Genomic DNA, 24,352 nt, shown 5'->3' on the forward strand with positions numbered 1-24,352 from the left:
TGTTTTTTTTGTTGACATTAAATCATGGATAAGCGTACTTGTGAAATTATTTAAAATCAATTCATAACTTTAAAATGATTATTGCTTTAAAAACTACAAATAAAACTTAAATACGTAGAGTGCTTTTTAGTTTTTATGTGCATTTTTTTTTTGTTTTCATTCCATTCTTAGACATATGAACACTTAATGTTTAATTTAGCTTAGGCCAAGTGAATAATTTTACTATATTGTGTTTTTTTTGTTTTGTTTTGTGGTTTTGTTGTGTTAAATATACATATAGAAATTGTACACTTATATAATAATATATTATATGCGTTTCAGTTTGTTTATATGTTGTGTTTGTGTGTGCTCATATATATATATATATATTTATATATACAAATTTATTTGCTTAGCAAATTATGGCAAATTAGTCTACAATAAAATGTTTCAAATACATGTGCGTTACATTAATTAATTGTTTGTATCGTATTTGTTAATTTCATATTCATTTTTCTCAGATATTCAATTGCCATTACTCATATACATATATCTCTTAATTACTTCTCCATGTCAGCGTTGACTTATCGTCTGTATTGTGGGTTTTGTGTTCTGTTTGTTGATTGGTTAGTTTGTTAATTTGTTGTATAAATAAATATGTGGATGAATTTGCCGCATTAAGCATTAGTCGTTTTAGTTTCTGTGCATTTGTCCTCAACTTATCAAGTAATTTTAGTTTATTAGTCAAGTGAATTGTGCTTGGCTTTAGCTCTTGCATAGATTAGTTTGTTAGTATTTGTCTCACGCTATGAATGATAATGTCTAAACCGATTGTACTGACGACTGACAGCGAAGTCTGTGTGTTTTGTATATATTCAATTTGCCAACAATTTGTGTGGTTTCTGCTTGAGTCTGGAGTCTATAATAAATACACTGTCCAACTTTAAGTTGGTCTGTAGCAAAAAAAATTAATCTAAATGATATTTGTTGAATTCAATTTTGTGCAATAACTATTTTATATATATATATATATATATAGTGGATATTAAAATTATATTTTGTTTGTTGGTTTGTTTTTATAAATACACATATTTAAATAGGTATTGTTTTATGTTTCCTTTTTTGTTTGTGTTTGTGTGTTGTTAATGTCGTTGTTGTTGTTTGTTATACAACTAAAGTGTGCGGCGAGTTTTGAGCAAATTTCAAACTAAAAAAAAAAACAAAACAAATATAGCGCGCGAATATGTAAATTTCAATTAAATAGTGTTTAAGCAGTGGAATTAGGAAACTAATAACTTTTTACTTAGCATAAATAATTTATAATATTTGTATATATATATATTTATATTATTATTATTAATAGAAACACTTAGCGTTTAAAACTGTTAGGGCGGGCGTGTGTGTGTATGAGAGAGCAAGCATGCAAGACAGAGAGAGAGAGAGAGAGTCAGTGACAAGGCGGCGATAGAGCAATTGCTCATCTCCAGCTAAACTAGACTTCTTCCTTCCCTGCTCTACTGTTGCTGCTTGTGACTGGACACTCGACTACTGCTTGAGCTGCTTTTGCTCGCAGCTGTGACTGCGGCTGCTGCTGTTGCCGTCGCTGTGGCGGTGGCGGTGACTGTGGCTGCCACAACCTCATCCTCATCACCCAGATACTCATCCGGCTTGTGACTAGAGGCTGGCGGCGTTAGGAGACTCTCCGGAGCGCGCAGTGCCGTCGCCGGCGAGGCCTGAGTGCGTGCGCGCATCGCATGCAATGCGTTTTGTGCCATCAGCAGTTCATCCTGAAGAGAGCAAAAGTAAAACGATCATTTAGCATACTGATAACAACTAATTCGAGACTGAGCCTACTCGCTGACGATACTTACATACATATCCATTGTGGTGGTGTGCGTCTGAATGATGTGCGAATCATCGGTGACAATGTTGGGGCAGATGTGCGCAAGTCCAAACTTATTTGTGACCTGCTCGTTCTGTTCATTCATGTGCAGATAGGGCGCCTTCTTGGAGATGACGTGGAAGAAGGGCTCCATCCAGCGTGCACATGGATGCACTGTCTCCCAATCAAGTCCCGAGCAACGCAGAGCGGTCTCACTAAAAAAAAAAGAAAGAGTAAACAGTTAGTTCATCTGCCTATGGCAACTGATGAGATCTGCTCGACTTACCGATCGAATGTATGACTAATGGCAGCTGCGGCCAGTACCGAGTACGGATAGTTGGCCATGCCAACATCCAGGGTGCACAGATCGAGCAGCTGCGTTGTTTGCACAAACTCAAAGCCCGAGAACTGTGGATAGATGAAGGCATCATCAGCTTCTCCCGTCGTTGTCGCATTCGCAGCCGCAGCCTGCTGGCCAATTTGCGTCAACGAAGCAGGCGTGCGATTGTTCACATTCAGTTGCATATAGACGCCCAACCAGCCAGTCACAGTCAAGGGGCAAATGTCCCAGCCAAGAGCCTGCAGCAGGATCTTCTCGTGTTGCAGGATATCACGCTCGGTGCAGGCACCATCGGTGACATAGGCAAACTCGCAGATTTTGGGCGGATAGATTTCCTCCACTTTGGCAGCGACAAAGAGGCACGTGATGCCGATCAGCTGCAGATGCGTCTTCTGCACCTGACGCTCGCCATTCAGATAGCGATCGAGGTAATCAACGGCCAGATAAAAAGTCTCGCGATGTAGCTTATACACCTCGCACACCTCAATCAACCAGTCGAGCAATATAGCGCGCATGCGTGGCTGCAGACCAGGATGATGCTCCAGCATGCTGCTGCTGCGCAAATGCGAATCCTGCTCATCGCGCAAGCACATATTCTTCCACACATCGGCCGCATTGGCCCACGACAAGGCTGGCAGCGGGCATTGACGCAACGTGTACTCCATGGCTGGCGACATGCACTTATAGTTGTTGTGGGGCATGGCACTGTCCATTTGATTCAACTTCAGCACTGTGCGATTAGCAGCATTGCTAGGATCATGCAGTTGCTGTGTGGCAGTGGCCGGAGTGCGTTCACCATTCTGGCTGCAGCCCGTGGTCGTGGTGGTGGTTGAGGAGGCTGGCGAGGAGCTTGACGAATTGATTTGCTCATCCTCATCGTCGACATCCTCCTCGTCCTCATCGAACGAGTAATCCTCGCTGCTATCGTCCAGCACCTCTTCGTCGTCGACTTCATTCGCCTTTGACTGTTCCGCCGCACAGCGCACCACAACCGGCTGTTGCTTGTTGCCGCGATCGGGACTTGGCGGACTGTCCGGGCTGTCGGGTAGCGGACTGTGTGGCGCCTCCGACAGCTCTTCAGCTGGTGAGCTGCGTATGCTAAGCACATCCTGTGCCACTGCTGCCGCCAGCGCCGCTGTCGCTGTCAACGGTGACGTATACACCGAGGACTGATTGCTCTGATCGCTACCGTAAGCCGAGGCTGGCACAAAGCGAAACTGTTGACGCTGTTGACGCTTGGCAGATGGTGGCTCAAAACCAAGTTCAGGATCCTGCAAGAACAAACATTTTAATGTTATAATGTTAGTGATTTTCGATTATATTACAAAAAACATTTTTATGCACGCCGATCGATCTGAATGCAAAATAAGAAGAGCAAAAAGGCAACTAGCTTTTGTCACATATCAAGTTAACTCAATATCGATACGTTATCGTTAATACCGATACATTAAAATGACTGGAATTCTTGCAAAAACTATATAATCGATTATCATTTGTTGAATGTTTAATCGATTATCATCTTTTAATCTTTTAAATCTAAATTACTCTTCTAGTATTCTAGAAGATTCTAGATTTCAACATAAAATTAAGTTTTTAAAATGAGTTGTAGTGAATTATTACCATTTCGATGAATTTTCGCTTCTGTTCCAGCTTCATAATAACATGAACAACAATTTGTAGAAACTGGCCGAAACAAAGGAGCAAGAGAAACGCGTTTCAAAAGCAGCAAACAATAACAGGGCAAAAACGTGTTTCGAATTAATTGGCAGACACTTCAAGGATGTCCCAATATAACAACAATTTATGAGGGCACGCCTGTCAAAAATGCCTTAATCCTGTCGTGAATCGTATTATAGATGCACCCGCACAATGAGGAAACCACACACGATATGTTTGTTGTCAGCTGGATGCTGGTTTCTAGCTCCAAATTCCTGTTACAGTTTCCAGTTAACAATTACAGTTATAACAATAGCACTTTTATCTTGCCGTTGAGCGTGGGATCGAGAGAGCGAGTTAAATTTTGAGATAGAGTTTGAGATTGATGTTGAGGTTTCGAGAGTGTGTGTGTATTGCACTTTTGCTTTGTGATTTATTTAGTATAATTTAGCAGCAGTCTTTGGTTTTATCGTAATTAGTTCTTTCTTTGGTATGATAAAAGTCTTTTGTTTGCACTTAAAACATTTTAATCGCTGCTGTGCTTGATGTTTTATTTATTTTTTGGCGAAATCCGGTTCTTAAATTAGGTTTTTTGCACTCGATTTTTATATAGTCATCAGTCTTTCTTGTGCAACTGTGCTACGATTATTTTGTACTCTTTAATTTCGCTATTATTATTGTATTATTCGTTGGCTCAGCAACAACGATTCATTTTCTTATTTTTGGTTTCTTTGCATTTCAAAATATTTGGTTTAATTTGATCTCCGCTCTAAGCTGTCGTGTACCAAACGCGTTGACTTGCGCTGTGCAACTGAGCTCATCGCCGCTCGTTCCAGATCGTCGATCCCCTGATCGTTAACTTCGTCGTCGTCGTCGTCGACGTCGTCGGTTTTGTTGTTGTCGCTGTCGTTATCCTGCTCAGCGATGCAGTGGAAAATAGGGGTTGCTTTTGCTCGCATAGCAATGCAACGGTGAAACAGGATCGACCTCTCTTTCTATCTCTCTCTCTCACATTATCTTCTTCTCGCTTGCACTCGGATTCGATTTCTTAAGACGCCCGTTTGTTGTTTTTGCATTGCAGTTTGCGTCTGCCAGTTTATCAGCCAACAAATCCCTCTGACGGCTGCTGCCGCTGCCGCTGCTGTTGATCCTTTTTACAATTATTTTTGTCAACTACTCCAGGTAGACGACAACGTTAAGAAAATCACTACCTACTACCCTAAACTCCCTACCATTATCGCCTTTTTGGCTCGAGCTGTCAAGCTGCAGCCCAAGATATTGGCTACAAATATTCTTCTTCTTAATTTTTCTTCAATAAATTATCTTTTGGCAAAGGTCTTGAATGCGGTCCAGTCCACTAATGCAGCATGTGGGGTGTTGCTAAAGGCAAAATATAGAGCGGGGCTAATGGAAAGAGACCGTCAAAGAGAAGATGCAGGAAAGGAAGGACAATGGCAAGAAAACACAAATACTCCATTGTTGCATTGCAAAAAAAAGTCAAAGAAATTGCGGAATGAATTCGCAATAAATAATATAAGGCAGAGCAGGTCATAGATTTTCACATAATATGATACGATCTGAAACTCGGAAGAAATTTTTAATATAGCAAAGAAAACGCAAAGATTCCCATAAAATTCCCAGAAATTGGAAAAAATAGTAGATATAAGATGAACCTTATAAAAGAGCCTCATAAATTCAACAATAATATAAATATTTTTACATTCAATCCACAAAATAATAAAAATCATTTCAGCAAAAATTCTTTCTTTTTTACATTTCTGAAATACTTTTTAAACGTCTAACAATTACTTATGAACATGAAATGGAACCTCGACTGAAGCTCAGTGAAGCGTCACAAGACTTTGGGTTGAATGCAACCCCCCAAAGAAAGGAGCTGTCAATCTCGCACATCATAAAAGCTTAACAATCCCTGCCGGGCGAAGGCTCATTAAAGATTTTCACATAATTTGTAGGAAAATAAGCTGCATGAAAATGAGGGAAATAACGTAAATTTTTATGATATTTATGTGACAGATTTAATTGTTTGAGTAGGTTTTTGCCAAAACTGCACCCTAACTGAGAATGAGAGTAAGAGCAGAGAAGAAGGAAGAAATATATTGTGTTTACCTGGTAAATAGGCAGAGAAGAAGAAGCGCATGACAAATTTAATTTCTTATTCTTGGCATAAAATGTTACCCTTACCCTTAAGGCAAATGAAAATAGAAATGGAAATGGACACATGTCATAGAATGTAATGTAATTAAAATCAAAGCGTGCAATGGCATAAGTTACACAACCATATCTTTGACTGGTCAACATCTGTCGTTATGTCTGCTCTGTGTCTGGTCAAGCGTAGCATAAGATTTAAGAATTTCTTGGCAAATAAATGTGCAAGCTAAAGTCGAGCATGTGAACCCGAGTGATTGCATTGATCCCCGTGGATCTTGTGTGTTGAGCTCTGCGGATTTACTGAGCGGTAAAGCAAAGTGGGCTGAGTAAGTGAGAGGGTTGCTGCTCAAGTTTAACAAGGGTTAAACTGGGCTGCCCTCTTTTAGCATTTGTCTCAAGATTTGAATTTCTCTCGCCAGAAAAAATATAATTATGCACTCAACTGAACTGCAGCAGGCAGCTGCTCTCGATCTCAATCCCTGCTTAGAGAACTTTTACTTGGAACCCACGAGGACACCCAAAACATCACTCGAAATATCGCCAGGAGTTCGTTTTAGAAAAAAAAGCATCAGCATTAACAACAACAGCGGCAGATGATGCAATCGACAATTGTCCCCGACAACGTCAACGTCAACCTCATGGTTGTCCTCATCGTCATCCTCATTCTTAGCACTCTGTTGTCCATTGTATTGTGCACTCCAACCAATATACCCTAAAGTCCTAGTGCGCTTATGTGTCGTAATCTTTCGTCTGCCGTCGCCGCTTCGATCGCCCTGTAAATACCGAAACACCTTTCCTTTTTTCTTCTTCTCCTCCTCGCTTCTTGCGTCCCTGTCCTCGTTGTCGGACCCCGAGACGCAGGCGTCGCTTAGCGTACGCCTCGAACCTCGAACCTTGGCGTGGGTCCAGGTGTAACTTTTGTTGTTGTTACTCTGTGTGTGTGTGTGTATGTGTGTAATATCGCATTGTGCTCGTAGTTCGAGTTTCTTGCATTCGCCCCCGACCAACTTCTTTCATAACATTTAATTTCGTATCGCAGTTTGATAATTGTTAATATGTTGCAATAGGCAGCTGCAACATGCAGTGGCATGAGCTAATTTCCTCAAGAAATTCCTAAGCAACTCTGAAACTCTTTTTCTAATGATAAATGACAAGCGCGTTGACCATCTTCAGAATAAGCCAAACAGCAATATTTTCTCCTTGCTGCTAATAAATGATATGCAAACATGACGTATTTCCCAAAGGACACACTGGCCGCAGGACAATAACAAACACTCATATTTCCCGACCAGCTAAGAACTGACCCTTGGTCATCGGCACCGACAAGGGGTTAATGTTTTCCTTTTTAACATTTTCCGCGGTTGTCCAAGACATGACATTGCACATATTTTGTGTCATCATCAACTTCATTATGGAAATTCCTCCAGTGGCAATTTCCATTGTCCGAGCGGGAAAAGAGTCGCCTCGTGTCGGATTGTCGAGTGTAATTAATCATGCAATTGGTTAGATTCCATGACAAAATGGATTAAGTAAAAGGTTCTGCGGCTTCAATTGTTGCGGTATTTACGCAAAATTGCAGCGGCATTAAGGGGACAGCTAAGCAAATGAGTTTTGAGTGTGAAACCGAGTCTGACAATGGGCAATTGGGGAAGGATTTGCAATCATTAATGATAAAATAATATGATATTAATGAAAGATAAAATCATGAATGAAACTAAAATTTTGATAAGCACTGCAAGTCTTAGCTTATGATTATCTAATATTGAATAATTACATATTTTCCTTTAAATGTATAGTTTATTTGTTTGGTTTATTAAAAAAATAAAATATAAAGCTTCTCTATTAATTTTCTCCTTTTCTTCTATTGGATTTATTATGCCTTAAAAGTGCAGTTCCCACACTGCAGACAGACAACTTCATATTATTATGTTATAATATTATTACCCCAAACTGACAATTCTTTCGCACGATACGCAACTGTCATTAAGCTTGTGTTTACCTATCAAGCTAAATGAAATCCTCTTAGAATCACCTTAGAAAATGGAAAACACGTCAAATTACATCAATTTTTCCTTGTCTATTCCAAAATGGGATGCATGACGATGCCTGGGAATCGGCTACTAAAACAAAATGGAACTTGAAACCGAAACCGAAATCAAGTTTTCTCAATGTGTTTGGTGACTTGACAGAAATCAAGCACAAGGTCCTGCACTTGATTGCAGACGAGATGAGCAAAGGACCGAGTCGAGAATCCCGACCCGCAACGGTATTCAATAAATATCCCTTTTTCGATGGAAAAAAACAGAGAAAGAGAAGACAAAGGGGCTGGTATAGGTCGACTGGTAGTTTGTGCTGATTTCATGCTTACAAGATCCAAACAAAAAAACACGCAAAGAAGCAAGCAGTCTACACATATCACGCACAAAAGGGTTACATTACACTGACAAATTGGTAAAATAATACCATAATTTTTATCCTTTTGCGTACGCTAAACAAATATTGTATAATATTTCAAGCTCAAAACAAAAAATAATGTAAGAATGCAAACGAATCCCCAGAATAATTAAGGACGAAAACCATAACGTCCCATAAACAGATGACACACTACAGAGCATTCGTCCCTTTTGTTACTGTCGCGATAAGAAAATGATTTGCATAAAAGTTTAACGGAAATCTAATGAACAGAAGGAACTACATTTGCATATAAGGATCCGATCGGATCGTCAAGGAAAGGTGTCCCGTTTTTTAAGACCGGTAATGCAACTCAGTCAGCCAGTGAGTACATCGACCATTTTTCATTTGCTACTGCACAAATGTCGTCTCGATGAATATTTAATTAGATAGAGGAAGGAAACAGCATTGGAACGTCGCGTCGTCGCGATCCTTTCGCCAAAGGATAAGGAGTGCAACCCCGTAGTGCGCCTGCGGTGCGTTCTTGTTGTGGTTAAGGCGTCTCCTCGTACCATCAAGTATCATCATCATCGTCCCATTTCTTGATCTAGTTTCTACACGCGTTTAAGGGCGCTTCTTCTTCACGCACGACAAACCCGTCTAAGCTAACCTAACCTATAACTACAATTTCAAAAACTTCTTTGCCGCCTTAACGGACATTTTCGCCAAGGCCTTGACTTTAGGTCCTGCGCATAAAACCCACCCCTGGAGCCGTCTCTCAAGGTGTGCGAGCATGCGCAACGTACTCAAACTTTGCTGCCGCCGCCGTCGTCGTCGTCGTCGTCGTCTGTCCTTTTGTCGTATTGTCCTACTGTGCATATGCTCAACATATTGCAAGAGCATTGGAATTCTTAGCCATCGGCTCTTGGGGGGCGCTGAGGCAAAACAGTTGAGCGAAATGTGGAAGGAAAATAAAAATAAAAAAAAACCAAACACACAACAGAGAGCAAAATGACATTTGTTTTGCAGCATTAAACTGGGGTAGAGACGTTTGCAAAAACAACCCATAGTTGATATAGCATACATATAAAAGTGTTTCTGCAAGTTCATTGCTCGCTGCCTTCCCAGTTTTTTAAGGTTCCCTCGAAAAGAAGTTGAAGCAAAAATAAAAAAAAAAAAAAACAAATTAAGAAAAAAAATACACACAAGCATTTGCTTGGAAATCCTTTGCACCAACACAGCTGCCTGTCTATCACATACTCGTATAGCACAGAAGCCAGAGAGGCCGCAGAGATCAGACTGTGGATGTTGTCTGTTTTGGTCTTTCAGGCTTCCCATTGTGTTGCAGGCCCTCTGATTGCAGCTACTTGAAAACGCAGCAAGTAACGCACCAAGACGTCCACGTCCTGACTTTCCAAAATAGCGAACCGCTAAATGAGCCTTTTCATAAGTAGCATTTATTTTTGGGCTGATCTTTGCTGCATTGTGTTTGTCTTCTCGCATATGGGTTCTTTGGATGCATCTCAACGATAAATGCCCAGTAGCCAGAGATACGTGACTCACGGCTTATTTGGTCACAGCTCAAGCAAAGAAAGATCAAAGAACTAAATCTAACCAGCATATTTACTCGTTAACAAGCCAAATTGTTGTTCTTGACTCGTTTGCATAGGATTATTTCAGATAGTCATCAATCATAAATCCAAGAATAAAACTATTAAAGACCCTTTAGTAGTAGTTGTACGTTATTTAAATGAATATTAAGAGCCAATTAAATAAATATGCTTAGAATTCCTAATGAATTAACATCGCTAATATTTATTGATCACGTGGATCATTGTGATCATGATCAGTATCTGTGATCGTTGCTGATCACTTTATAATATTTCGGCAAAAGTTAATAATTCTAAGAACTCAAAAAATGGAGTAATGTCACAAACCGATTATATATAATTTAAATAAATATTGTCTACCAATTAAATAAATATGAATGAAGATCACTTTATATTAATTGGTGATCACTTACAATGCAGATAAGTTTCTAATGGTTAATGCTTCTTAAATATAGAATACAAAGTCAATCGATCCTAAGAATTCTTTCATTTCATTTTATTTTTGCATTGAATATCAGTATTGATCACTTGATCACTTTATTAATAAATGACAATATCGCTTTTTACGTAAGGACATTACTAGAATACTGTAAATATTCAGTTAAATTAAACCCTTCAGATAAAGCACAAATTTTAATTATATAATTGCACCTAAATGAGCAATTTTAAAATCATGAATGAATGAAATTTAAATATTGTACATATACGTAAGAATAAATATTAAAATGGAACATTAACCTTATCAGCAATGAAGACTACTTTTGAATAATCCAATGATCACTCGTACAAAACGTACGCAATGAAGATAAGCATGGAAATTTTGATGAGTAATTGTGCAAATACAATTGTGATCAGCTGTTTGAGTTAGATGAATATTTTCCACAAGCACAATCGCATTGAAGTCATAATTTCAAAGCTTATAAATAGACATATTCGAAGTGGAGCTGATAGGAAATGAAGCTTATACAACTATCAAACTAAAGTGAACGTTTTTATTTGCGAAATAAAAATGTAATGAAAGTGTTTTGAGCACTTTGAAAGGAAAACATTCAATCACTGGCGCTTGATTTCCTGTTTTAACGAGAAATAGACAAACATTTATGCACAAATAGATGACCTAATGCTAAAATCAAAGTCTAGCAAACAAGAAGAAAGCTTACGATTGCACTGCACTATTCATTCATGCCAAGATCGTTTGGGTCATTGACAAGGCGGATAGACTCTTGGCATTTCCTTGATAAGATTGCGCAGCTCACACTGATATCAGTCAGAGGCGCCACATTCACAGAGAGTGAGAGAGTGAACTATATTGAGGCTAATAGTGTAACTGAGCTGAACCTCTTCACTTTTCTCCCATTAATTGCATTCATAAACCTTATCGAAATGGGGTAAATAAAGAGGCGGGGAGCAAACTCACCTTTGATGAAGAACGACGCTTGCGTTTGTTGCTGCCAGTTGCAAATGTGGCAGAAGTTGCATTTTTTTGACTATCACATGAACACATATCCGACGTGGTGGATACACTGCTCCAAGGCCAATGATGAGTTGAGGTTGAGGATGTGGCTGCTGCTGCTGCTGATGCTGCTGCTCCAGTGCTGCTGCTGCTACTGCTGCAATCGATGCTGTTGATGCTGGCGGGGGTGACTATCTGCTCTTGGGATGCATTGGCGGTGCTGCGGCTGCTGCTGGTTGTGTTGGCACTGCAAGGAGAAAGCAAAACAGCAACATTTTAGTACAGTTATAGAAATTTGCAGGGAAATTCAATGCCACTCAATCACGAGAAAAAGAAATGTGCCTATAGGGGCGTACCTAAAAATACAAGATACATAAATTCATTGAATTTTGACAGGCACCCATCGGCTACATTAACATCTAACATCCGGGAAATTGTAATCGAGAGCAGCACGTCTCACTCTCTTTCTTTCTCGCTGAGACCCTTCTTTAAGTTGGGAAAATTAAGCAATTTTGGCAAATTTGCATGCACATTATGCATTATGCATAATAGAAGGAAGTGTTTGCCTCCTTTTTTCCTCGGCAGATGTTTATCTCTGTTTCAAGCAGTAACGAATTTTCTTGCGGCAAAAAGAGAAAAACAAAAAAAGGAGGAAGTGCTGCACTTCAAGCAATTCGTTTCGCGAATTTTTGCAATTGGAGAAGTTTGGCAAGATGAGGATTAACCCTTGACGCAACTCGTAACTGGCAACAAAAGGTGCTATGGGGTTCATTAAAGAAACGTCTATGTTCCCGACAAAATATATAAAAAGGGGCTGCTGCACATAAATTCAAATGCTACGACCAAGAAATCTTGTTGATGCTCCTTCGCTGTTGCTGCTGCTGCTTTATCGATCCCGTTTAATGGTTTAATGAACAAGAAAAAGTAATCACGTAGTAAATTACAAGGAAATGGAATCGCTTAGAAATGAGTTATGATCGAGTCTTCGCCGATTGAACAAAAAAAGAGGTCCACGAATCCTCTCTAGCAGACTAATGGCGCGTACGTGCTAGCGACCGCACACAAGTTTTGTTCTTTCTTTTCTCTTTTTGTCAACCTTAGGTCAGCAGAAGAAGGGTGTAGTTATAGGTTGTTGCTTGGTTAAAGGTTCAACTTCGCTGTCAACCCGAACCAAAAAATTTGTCAATTTTGCTCCCGGTGAAAGTTCATTCAATCAATTTCCTTCGTCGTTGTTATTTATATTTTTTTATTTTGCGTCTTGTGAAAGGCTCTGCTGATGCAGCGTGGAAATTTTTGTGTTGATCTGCAGAGATCTGGGTGTGAATATCGTAGGTAGAGAAAGCGGCAGCTGTAACATCTTAAGGGACGACATTTCTTTTGGGGTAACTGTGAGATTGTCGCAAACAAATCATTGAAGGCCAATGCAATGATACGTGAAAGGTAAGAAAATTGTAAAATACGACTATGTATTGCATATTGATTAGCACTCGGAAAAATTGAAATTAATGGGAAATCTATCATATATCCGACGTTGTGGAGTTTAGGTCAAATGTAACATTCCTAAATTTGTTATTCATATCAAGTAAGCTAGGATCCTTTGGCATTCTTGATTTTCATTATATTTAGAGCATCCCACATTTTAAAGATTTTCTTAGATGTGATAGTTACTTCGCATATTCTTAATATATTGATAATATGAAATTCTTGTAATTTACGAACTGCTTAATATAGTGTAATAATTCTAATATTTATTCAAGTTTTGTGTAAAATATTTAAATAAATTTTGTACACTTTAAATTAAATAACTGTATTAACTATATTAAGATAATTATTAAGCTGCCTTTTACATTATTCAAGAATTTTTCTCAATTAGTTTCAATTCTAACCTAACTATCGCTACGCTCAAAAGTATGCAACACAATTTGCATATAACCTCAAAACCAAAATGTGAAACTTGATCAGTTGATGATTGAGAGAATTCCGTTATACTCGTAGCTTTAGCGCAGAGTTGACATATTTCGCCTCGCTACATATACCAATAATTATGTCGCACACATGTTGACCACGAATTATGTCCATAAAATGGACTATCACTTAAGTGATCGCGGATGAAGTTGGACTGAGTGAGTGAGTGAGTGAGTTGACATAGTGCGAGGGTCGCAACTGACGATGCCAAATGACTGGGCAATTATGCAATTATATTGAAGCGCGCACTATGGCCCAAGGGGGTCAATTAATTGTCCTGGCCAGGACATGACAAAAACTAAAAAGCCACAAAGTATATGGAGAGTATAACTACTTTTCATGTGCGTTATGAAAACATTATTAACATGCAACATGACAAAAAAGCGACACAATGATGTGACAGTCTCTCAACATTTCCTCCACAGCGACTAAACACTTTTCTAATGACTTTTTCGCGCGCAATTATTTACTAATCACACGCAGGACATACGCAGGACGACCCTTGCCTATATTTGATGCATCGGAATGCGTTGTGTAAAGGAATGCGAGGCGGTTGCGCGTTGCACGTTGCGCCACTTGGTTATCAAAGGCAACTTATTTTAACACCTACAACAGCTGTTCGATTGTGCGTTGTCCTTTAAATTGGGAATTTTGGGAAAAGCGAGTGAAAATGCATTTTAGATTATCGCACTTGGCTTCAAAGCAAAAGACTTTCGACTGCTGACTGCGGGTAGTCGCCACTTGCGGGTAGTCAGCCATAACCAGTTGGTCCGTCACTTTATAATTACGGGAATGTTATTATTAGATAAACATCATAGCGACTGACTTCTGCCTTCTCTTCTACCAGGATAGTTATCGTCCTCACTTTGGCGGTAAGGAAGTGAATGTCGTGAATTGTGTCGCCACAGGAAGTCAGTTAGAAAACAAATTGGAAAAGACAGCAACACACAGTTGGCTTTTCAATTTTATGTGGGGTGTTAATTGGTTGGTTTGCCTAAAAGTCAAGGAAAAGGAAGTCAAGACGTCTAATGCGAGTAGGAAATTAGACATCAAAGAGAGACAAAGAATTTAAATAATTACCTAACTAATGGAAGATCATTGTAACAACATATTAAACTAAATAGTTTATGATTTCTTAATACTTTTTTATTAATTACGAAAAACGCCATTGGGCTGTGGAAAATGGAATACAATATTTAAATATTTTACAGGTTCTTAAAACTTAATTAAAAACTTTAGATAGATCACAAAAAATACCTAATATAATTTGAAAATAAAAATATTCTAATAGAAAGGAATACTCACCTCTTGGCATATAAATCCATAATTGTACGGCCTTGATAAGCCGTTGAAGTTTTTAAATAATAAATTGATAATTTTTGGAATATGTTGAGCTGCTTGGTAAGCAGTGAATGTTGGGCAGATTATGTAAAGGAACTGAAATAAAATGAATGGAAATGAAAAACAAATTAAAAAAAGTAAAAAATTGTCGTAATTCTTATCTGAGCAGGGACTCGTCATATGTTTCGCTTTTTCACGATTTACAGAAGTTAACGATAAAACTGGAAGGTTCTTCAAGGACCCACATAAAACCAAAGGAATAACAACATGTGGAAACTAAGGGAACTCAGCATGTGGTCGTGGTCCAAGAGCAAGAAATGGACAACGGATCAGCGAAAACCCAAAACAAATTTGTTTACGTGCACATTTTGGAAAAAAATAGAACCAAAGTAAATATTGAACAGCATTTTATGATGATGTAAAATGAACGTGCCCAGAGCCAAGCCAAAGTCAGAGATGCATATTCAAATTACATTCGGGTATAACATAGATAGGCATGGGTCAAGTATTGGATTAGACAGGTAGCCCACTGCAAAATAATTTATAGAATTTCCACGAGTCTCGATTAAGTGGCTCTTCCTGTCTTGACTGGCCATCCTGCTGACGATGGCGCTGATGGTGTCAGGTGTTCCTTGGGAGTGGAGGCGACATTCAACGGCGCATGCGCAACGTCAACCATCAGCGGTCGGTCGCTTCTCTGTTGTCTAGTGGAGGTTTTTACAACAGGCGACGCATAATTATATCGAGCTCTAATATGGGAGATCAATGCACCTGTTGTTGTTGGTGGTTGATGGCTTTTCATGTGGCTATTCGCCTTCTGTCTGCGGGCAGGTGAATGCCACAGCAGCTGTTGATACTTCGAACTCAAAGTCGAACTCGCAACTCGTATCCGAACCCCTCTCTCTCTCTCTCTCTCTCACTTGGCCACGTTATGCAGGCTGCTGCCAAAAGGATTCCTTGTGTCTCTGCGTGTTTTGTATTTTTTTACTTTATAGACAACATTTCGTCTTACAATTCGTTGTAGTTGCAACTTCAATTGACTTCCCCTGCGCTAATTGCTCCGCGCATTCGTATCCTGTCGCGTTTCCTTGTTTCCCTCTGTTGCTTCTCCTTTTGTTGTTGTTGTTCCTGTTGGCTTTTCCTTCTCTCTTTTCCGGCCTCTGTTGCTTTGTGACATATGGGCTGGCGTTATTTTTGCCACGATTTATGTGCCGCTTTTGTCTGGCATTCACTTTGACACCTCACCAGTCTGGGATATGGATGTATGTATGTTTGCATAACTACCCCATTTTTACTGCTTTTTAGTTAACGACTTTCGTTTCTCTCAATTTCTCCACCTTTTGCCGCCCATTCTTACACAATTTCCAGAGCCAGTTTTTCAACCATCATTTTCACACTAATTGCGGATATGCCTACTAATTAATTGCCTTCTTTTACTTTCCTTCGTTTTATGGTAACATTTTTCTTCCTTTTACTTTATTTTTTGCTTACTCATTTTTCCCAACCCTATGAAGAGACCATGCTCAAAACTGTTCCTGTTTCATTTGAAGTACATTTGATATTTTAAGAATTTGCTCGATCGTTTATAATAGAGAATTCCTTGATTAAAAAAAGATTTGCAATATATTGTGTTAAATTAAAACGCCATAATCGTAAGTTTCCAATATAATATATGAGGGAATTAAGTTAATAACTTATTTTTGGAAATCACTGCGGTTTGGGCTCAACTAATCAGCTATAATCCTAATGATAATTGATTGTGATTTTAAGGATGTATTAATAATAAAGGACTCGCAATGTGACGTCTTGTTTAGTTCTCAGAACTGACCAGATTAATAGCTGCAACTAACAATAATAAATGACTTACTAATTGCAATAGCTCACTGGCCACACACGGCATCGTCTATATTAGGGGGAAGAAACTCGGACTAGACTAAGTCAAGGAGCCTTAATGAAGATTAAGTTGTGTGTAGACAGAGAGGAAGACAGAGAATGCAATCTGTTCTCTAGTCGGTATCAAGTTAGCGAGAATTATGCGGCGACAGGTAAATACACACAAATATGAATACATATTGTACATGGATGCGCAGGATGAGAAGGTGGAGAAGGAGAAGCAGAAGCAGAATGAGAGAGTGGAACATGAAAGGCGCTTTCAATCTTCCCAGAGCCTAATTAGACGACGCATGAGTAAATTGTTTACCTGGAGGCCAAGGTCAACAACAATGAGATGCGAACGGATTTAACTGGAATTGTTTTCGGCAGAGGAGGAAGCAAATTTTCTTGTACTACAATTCATATTTACTTTGTGCGTATATCGTGTGTGTTCGTGTGTGTGTGTGTTTATGTGCAACACATAATTTCCCACAAGGAAATTGATAAAGATACTCGCAGCAAACGCGCAACTTGAGGCAAAAAAAAAACACGCAAAATGTCGAAAAATGCGCAAAATGTGAAAAGAGAGCAAGACAGAGAAAGAGAAATCCAGAGAAAGAGAGACAGAGCGCGAGACATGGAGAATCGCAGAGAGCGAGAGAGAAGAGCAAAACAGGTCCCTGGTCTTTGGTCTCTGGCCCTCTTGATCCCTTGCCGAATTCCGAGACTCGTCTACAACTTCTTCTGCTTGCTTTGCTGTCTACGTCGCTGTCTCAAGTCGCTGCAATTTTTGTGCGTCCTTTTTCGGTGTGTATGCCTCGAGTGTGCGTACCTGGTGTGTGTGTGTGTGTGTGTGTGTGTGCGAGTGTTGAATGTATTTTGAGTTGTTTGTCGTGTTGCTGCCGCCTGCTTTTGTTGTTGTGGTTGTCGGTGTCGCTGTCGTTGTCGTTGTTGCATGCATTTTGGGCTGCGCTTGCACAACGAGTAAGATACATTCCTGAGATACTCAAGATAAATGCATATCCATATACATACATGCATTCATATGGTTTATATATATATGTATATGTAGCGTGGATTGTCTGGATTGTCAATGCCAATGGCTCCTCCTCATCCTCTTCGCCATCCCTCACCACCCTGTTGTTGCCCCTGAGGCGCGACTGCAATTAGTTGCAGCTCTAAGTGCCTTGGCGCTTAAAATCAGCGCAAATTTAAAAGCTTTTTAGTACCGAATTTTGAAAACAATGAGCTTTAGCTTAAGGTGACTTAAAGCTTTAACCAAGATCATAGCAAAGTGTTCAATCAAATGCACTAATGAAAACCCTATACTAAAAAGATTTTTAACTTTAAACAAATTAACATCAGTTTAAGCTATTTTAAGCGTTATTGAGTTCCTTAATGCTTACTAAATAAATTGATCAAGGTGACTAAAGCTTTAAGCAAGATCATGGCATTGCTAAGCAAGCAACTAATGAATAATAGTAAAAAGTTATTTAAGCGTTTAATGTTATTATTAACATCAGAGCTTTAATAATTGAAGCAAATTAATTTAGAATTGGAGTTCTTTTTTACTAAAGTTTAATTGTTTTTTTTTTTTTGCTGTCACTAATATTATATCAACTAACTTTTTAAACATTTGAAAGCTTATAACCTTTTTATTTATGTACAACTCAGGCATATGTTGAGCAACATATAGCATATTGAAAACAGTTTCGTTTAATATATGCATAGTATTCACTATCGTTGAAGCAATTAACCCAAAACTATTTCTCTCAGCGCATTCCTAACTAAATGTATCTGTATCTAGGGCTCTGCTGTCTGTCGCTGTAAACGCGCATGTAAAAGTATCTGTGGCAACTAAGTGCACACAGTGCGCCGCAGTGCGTGTGAAAGTATCAACGAGGAGACCAAAATCACGAAAATACAAAAACAAAAAAAAAGAAGAGAAGAGAAAAAGTTCGTTCTTCAATGGGCAGCCGTTCCAGGAATTGCCGGCCTTGAAGTAGCCGTTAGGCCATCCAGACTCAACGATGCGCTCAATTGATTATTTAGTTTATATTTAGCAGCGTCGTTTTAAAGGATGTGACTGCTTCAAGTGGCCGTCGCATACATATATCCATATCTATCTCTTTGTCTCTGTCTCTCTCTCTCTCTCCTCTCTCGATCCTTTTGCGCCTTTGTGTGTTTGCACGAGAATAACTGGAAACTGTTTATCATTGTTGTTTCTGCTTTCGGCTGCCCTTTCGCAGCCTGCGTTTCAATGTGCTCCCCCTTGGTCCAGGTCCATGTCCACATCGTCCACATCCACAGCTAGGGCTTCTCTCAGCTTCGCCTTCCTCACACTTTTGCAGCGACAAAACCGTCGCCAGACAATGAAAAATGCTTTTCGATACATGAGATCGTAGTCACGTCGTTGTGGCCATCCCTATTCAATCCCATACTATACTATATAATATTTGTGAGGCAAACCAAATAGTTTCCAGTCCTCTATTATGCATATAATTGAGAATCTTTACTTGGAATTCTCTGTAGGCCAAAATGGGCAGGTGAAAAAAAATCTTGAAAAAATATAACAAATGAGTTTAATATGTGGAAATATTTCCTTTTGATTTTCTGCCGCATCACTTGACCAAGAGAGCATTAATAAGTGTTGAGCAAATAGTAAAACGGTGTTGCAAAGTACCTGCAGTTGATTGTGTGAAAAAGGAGGGCAGGATATATTTCAAGGAGTTTGCAAAGGCAAGCAATTGAAATGATACAAGGTTTATGCCATGAACTGACTAAGGAATGGATTGAATCAATGGATTGTATCAATTACTTTAAGAAGTATATAAATTTAGTTACTTTTATGAAAATATGATCATTATTATAATTAATTTAGAAATAACTTGTAAATATTACTTGCAATAAATAAAATTTGATATGAAGTATTTATTTTTTTTTTTTTGAGAAAATAGACAAGATCCTGATTTTACATTTTTTTAGTTAGGATTTTGTTTAGGGAAATATGAATGCAATTATGATATTATATGAGGTTACAATAAGAGAATTTCTTATTATGAAAATATGTAAAGCGCTAAGATTTCAAATTCAAAAAATAATACTCATGATCATGAAAACATGAACGCGTAAGCGCATAAACAAAGCAATTAGACTGCATCATTGAGGGATTTTATGGCTTCAGGTTTTTCAGCGTGCTAAAAGTTTTCTAGGCCTAAAAGCCTTCACAAAAGTGAAAACCCAGTTGTAGTTCCCTGATATGCTGATCTATCTGTAAGATAGTGAAGAAAACACATGTATCTGTGTCTTACAACCTGATGACACAACCTTCGGATCGCATTGCGCCTGTCCTCCCCGTCCTCCCCTACCCATCACAAAAAGCAACATTTGTAGCCAGTTTAGCACAGGCCCCCCAATACATACAACAAAATAATGCTTATATATAGTGAATAACAACAAAACAGAAAAAAAACAAGTATTTTGCAAAATGAAACAACAACAAAAACATAAAGAAAACGTCAATTTATAAAAGTAAGACGCAAAAAGCTACAAAGCAGAAAAACAGCCACAACAAAAAATGCAAAAGAGCGCAAAATACACATACAACAAAAACAACAACAACAATAACAAAGCAAAAATGAGCGAACGAACAAGAAAAAAAAAGAAAGTCGCAAAAATGAACAAATTGTAGCAGGTAAATTGAAACAAGCAAAAGAAGGCAATAGCAAAAACCAACTGCTAAAACACACACACATACACGCAGTCACACATACACATAAATATCAATGAACCCCAAGCAGAGGCAAAGTTAAACTCGATGCTCGGTGTGACACCGCAGCTTAGACCCCACAGCTATTCTACGCATGAGTGTGTGTATGTTTGTAACGCCTTCTCTAGCCGGCAGCTAGCTGAGCAAGCAATAGCAAAGTCACCACGTACTACCAAAAGATTTTTGCGCCACTTTTGACATAATTCAGTTGCTTGCTTTATGTCTGTCTCTACATGCGGCGCGCGCGTTTGTCTCTTACTCAGTTTTATTTATTTTCTTACTTGTTTGCGCTCTACGCTTTGCTCGCTTGCTTCGCTTTCGTCAAGTTTTCAAAAGGTTCAACTCGATGTTGTTTTAGTTTATTTTTTTTTTTTTTTTTGCTTTGAACTTTTCACGTCGGCGCAGCACATATCTCAAAAGCACAGCGTAGCAGCGCAGTCGGCATCAACAGCGACTGCGACGAATGTACGTAAGCATGTACTAAAAAGTTTTTGTTTGTTTTTGTTGTCGAGAATGGTGAAAGAAAAAGTGGACGCTCAAAATTGCGCTAACGTCGACAGAGTACGTTGACGACGACGTCAACAGCGACGCCTCATTCTTCTCGTTATTCTGATTGGAATAAAACGGAAGAGTGCTTTTCGTTGTGTGCGTGTGACGTGACTGAGAGAGAGAGAGCGACAACTGAACTGGGCAGTCGGGGAGCGCGCTCACAGATGTTCCGTGTGAGTGTGTGCCTCTGTATATGTGTGTGTGTCATTGGTCGTGGGGAAAAAATGGAGAGAACACATAAGTAAAGTGGCGCGAATTGGGCGTTTGGTTGGCGCATTTTTGTTTTACCGCCCAAAATCTATTCGGATGGCGGGAAAAAGTGCAATCGGGCGGGAGACGACATGAACACACACCATCATGCGAGTCCGATTAGAAAGTGCCGGTTCATGTGGGTAGGCGAATTGCCAATAAGACTAATCGAATAACAGCGAAGCTGCAAAACGATATTAGTGTGTAATTTGCATAGAATAGGCAACTGGGTCAACTAAACCTTCACCACAATAACAATGCCTACATTTTACATTACCAACAATCACCGTTCACTGAACTTGCAGATAACTCCTTTGCGATCCTTTAAAATGCGCGACCATTCTTATTGGAATCATATTAACGACAAACAATCCTTCCAATTTGTAACTGCACTTCCATCCGATTGTATTTCAACCGTTATATTCCAATTGGAACGTAACGGCCATTCCATATTGACAAACAGAACTAGGGATGGAGGGAGGCGTCAACGTGCAAAATTTCTAATAAGAACAATTTGGCAAACGTTCCTGTTTTATTTTATTGGGGCCTTGTTGTATTTGTAGCAAAAAATGCAAAGACACGACGACACACTCGCACACTCACGCATATGTATGAAAGAGACTCGCACACACACACACACACTAACAGCGAAGCAGTCTCTATTCTATTCCACCTTTGTCACACGCGTAATTTTTTACACATAATATTTTTTTCTTTTTGAGCAACATTTGGGGCGTAGTTTTTACCTTTTGAAATGTTGTGTTTAATTAAGCACAATTCGAGGCTAATTTAGACACACATTGATTAGTTTGCTAAGTTGTACATTGGAAATTGGAAATTTTATTTGCACTTGAAAAAATTGTTATAACGTCGTCACACGCCGGCCACGAACTTCACCAAGCAGCAGCTGAGCAGTGAGCAGTGATCACAAGTAAAGAATGGTTGGTAAGGCAGCAAATCGGCGAGCAAGAGAGCGCCGACGACGTCGACTGCGGCAGCGCCAGCGGCAGCGACCGAAACCGAGCGACAGCTACAGCTAACAAGCAAAGTGTATATTGTGTGTGCAAGTGAAACTCGCTGAAAGCAGCGCCAAAAAAATGCAACAACCACACGGGCAACTTGTCGATGTTGTTGGTAGACCAACTGACATTTAACAAGAGCGCAAAACTGATCGGAGAGCAGCAGCACACACACATAGCTAGAGAGACCGAGGGAGAGAGATCGAGAGAGACAAACTGAGAGAGAGCGCATCTCGCGCGCGAAAAAAAAGCCACGCAGAGAAGACGCATGCAAAGGCTGTTGAATGCGTGGGGCAGAAACCTAAAAAAGAAGCATTAAAATTGGAGGAGCCGGCCGCAGACCCCTCTTCTCAATGGACGCAGGAGCTGAAGGCGGTTTTATTGAATGAAGCTGACAACGCTCCTGTTTAAAGCGCCAAGCAGGCAGGCAGGCAGTTGACCTACGAGTGTGTGTGAGTCGATGAACAGCTGTTTTGTGGCGCTCGTTTAACGGGCGTTGCGCGCGCTACAGCTGTTGACGCTGCCACCTGGACAAAGAAAGATGATCCAATTGGGCCATTAGCGGATAACAAACTTAACACTTTTTATCGTGCAAGCAGCACTGATTGCCAAAAAATTTCGAAAAATGCAGAAAAATTTAAATGTATTTTTTTTAACCCATAAGAAATGTAAATAAACACACTGTATTACTCTAAATTGCAATACATTTCATGAATAATTATATTGTCCATCGAAATCTATGCACTAGAATTGCTAAGCAACAGAAAATCCACGAATTTAGGTCAATTCAATGCATGTTTACGTTGACAGACTTCATACACATCGAAATTGACAACCTGCTGGCAACGCCGCTCACACACAAACAAAACAGCCGCGACTTTGTTGTTTTGCGCGCTCGAAATGTGTCGTTTTGGCACCAACTTTGATGGCTCCGCTCGGCGATTTTCTAAATGAAACCATATTGTTGTGCATATGCAATGGAGAGGTTAAAACATGCAGAATCTAATTTGATAAAGTGTGCAAAAATCATTGCAACTTTGTGGGAGTTATGAATGATCAAAGTTGTGAATTTCCCGCGCGCGGGAAGAAAACGTCGACGTAAACCTCGACGCGCGCTCTCTGTCGCTCTCATTCTCTTCGAAGTGACAGCTGAGTGGAGAGTGCGCAATTTGTGTGCGCGAGAGAGTAAGCAGCATTGGCGACGACGTCGGCAGCGACGACTTCGGATCGACGAGAATATATTTTTTCGTAGAACACAAGGCAAGGGCAAAAAAAATAAAAAAAAAAATTAACCAAAACCAAAAGCAACGGCATCGCATGTGATGGAATTGCAAAAACAAAAAATGAACGTAGCCAAAACTGGAGCCGCTAATACGGAGCTTTGAACTTGGCTAGCGGAGAATTGCGCACTCACCTGTTCCGGATGAAGACTTTTGATACCCAAGCCGTTGTCGTCGTTGCTAAAGTTGTTCTTATTGCATTGGGGGTTGCTTAGATGAGTTGTTAGGGAACTTCATGTATTGTTTTTGTTGATTGCTGCCAACGAGCCACGCGCACAGTGGAACTGCAAAGTGTCTGTCTTTAAATTCCAATGCGCTCCACGCGGATGAAAAAATAAATTGCACACGCACACACACAAACAGACAGCAACTCTTCGCGTTAAGTATTTGTCGCCTGGTTTTGGTTTTTTTTTTGTTTTTACCTTTGCCACACCGACAAGTCAAGGCCAAGTGCGGTCAAATTGTTGTGTGTGTGTTGGCTGCAATTAGATCCACAAATTTAGGGACACCATCAAATCCAACCTTTTTGCAGTTTCAGAAAAAATGAAGTGTGCTGCGCTGTCGTCGTGACAGCGAGAGAGAACGAGAGAGAGAGAGAGCGTTTGTTTTTACTCTCTTTATCGGTTATCGTTTTATAAGGAAGAGCAATGCGCTAGTGATGATCGATATCTCAACGATGGTTTGCTTGAAATCACATTGTCGAAATGCCATTCACAGCGAAAAATGTAAACATTGTCATCGCAGAATGACAAAACAAGCGCGTTGATTGAAACTGAACACATTTAAAGCTATTGTGATTAGAAATATATATACAAAACAAAACATAAA

The 24,352-nt window shown here is 39.5% G+C and overlaps 1 protein-coding gene across 4 annotated transcripts; it reads right to left on the bottom strand.

Moving 5' to 3' along the window:
• On the bottom strand, window positions 1–24,073 carry LOC117563572 (G1/S-specific cyclin-E). 4 transcript variants are annotated; one of them, XM_052002386.1, is made up of 6 exons: window positions 23,659–24,073; window positions 14,751–14,882; window positions 11,445–11,727; window positions 2,148–3,472; window positions 1,851–2,076; window positions 2–1,766 (listed from the first exon to the last, which is right to left on the bottom strand). In XM_052002386.1, exons 2-6 carry the CDS (start codon window positions 14,768–14,770, stop codon window positions 1,494–1,496), a joined length of 2,127 nt encoding a protein of 708 aa, XP_051858346.1. In that variant the 5' UTR covers window positions 14,771–14,882; window positions 23,659–24,073; the 3' UTR covers window positions 2–1,493. The 4 variants fall into 4 exon arrangements, with proteins under 4 accessions (XP_051858348.1, XP_051858346.1, XP_034097848.1 ...); XM_034241957.2 differs by lacking the exon at window positions 23,659–24,073 and adding an exon at window positions 21,972–22,482; XM_052002387.1 differs by lacking the exon at window positions 14,751–14,882 and having other exon boundaries at window positions 23,659–24,072.
• Window positions 24,074–24,352: the final 279 nt, after the last annotated feature.

Source organism: Drosophila albomicans, chromosome 2L (genome assembly GCF_009650485.2).
Source record: "Drosophila albomicans strain 15112-1751.03 chromosome 2L, ASM965048v2, whole genome shotgun sequence".
NCBI lineage: Eukaryota > Metazoa > Arthropoda > Insecta > Diptera > Drosophilidae > Drosophila > Drosophila albomicans.

What these genes read in the sequence shown, in the direction of transcription:
- LOC117563572 (XM_052002386.1), bottom strand. Translation starts at nt 14,770, where the DNA reads ATGGATTTATATGCCAAGAG. An exon ending in ATGGATTTATATGCCAAGAG is followed by an intron (nt 11,728 to 14,750) that starts GTGAGTATTCCT and finishes TTCTCCTTGCAG; the next exon opens with TGCCAACACAACCAGCAGCA. An exon ending in CCACCACAATGGATATGTAT is followed by an intron (nt 1,767 to 1,850) that starts GTAAGTATCGTC and finishes TGCTCTCTTCAG; the next exon opens with GATGAACTGCTGATGGCACA.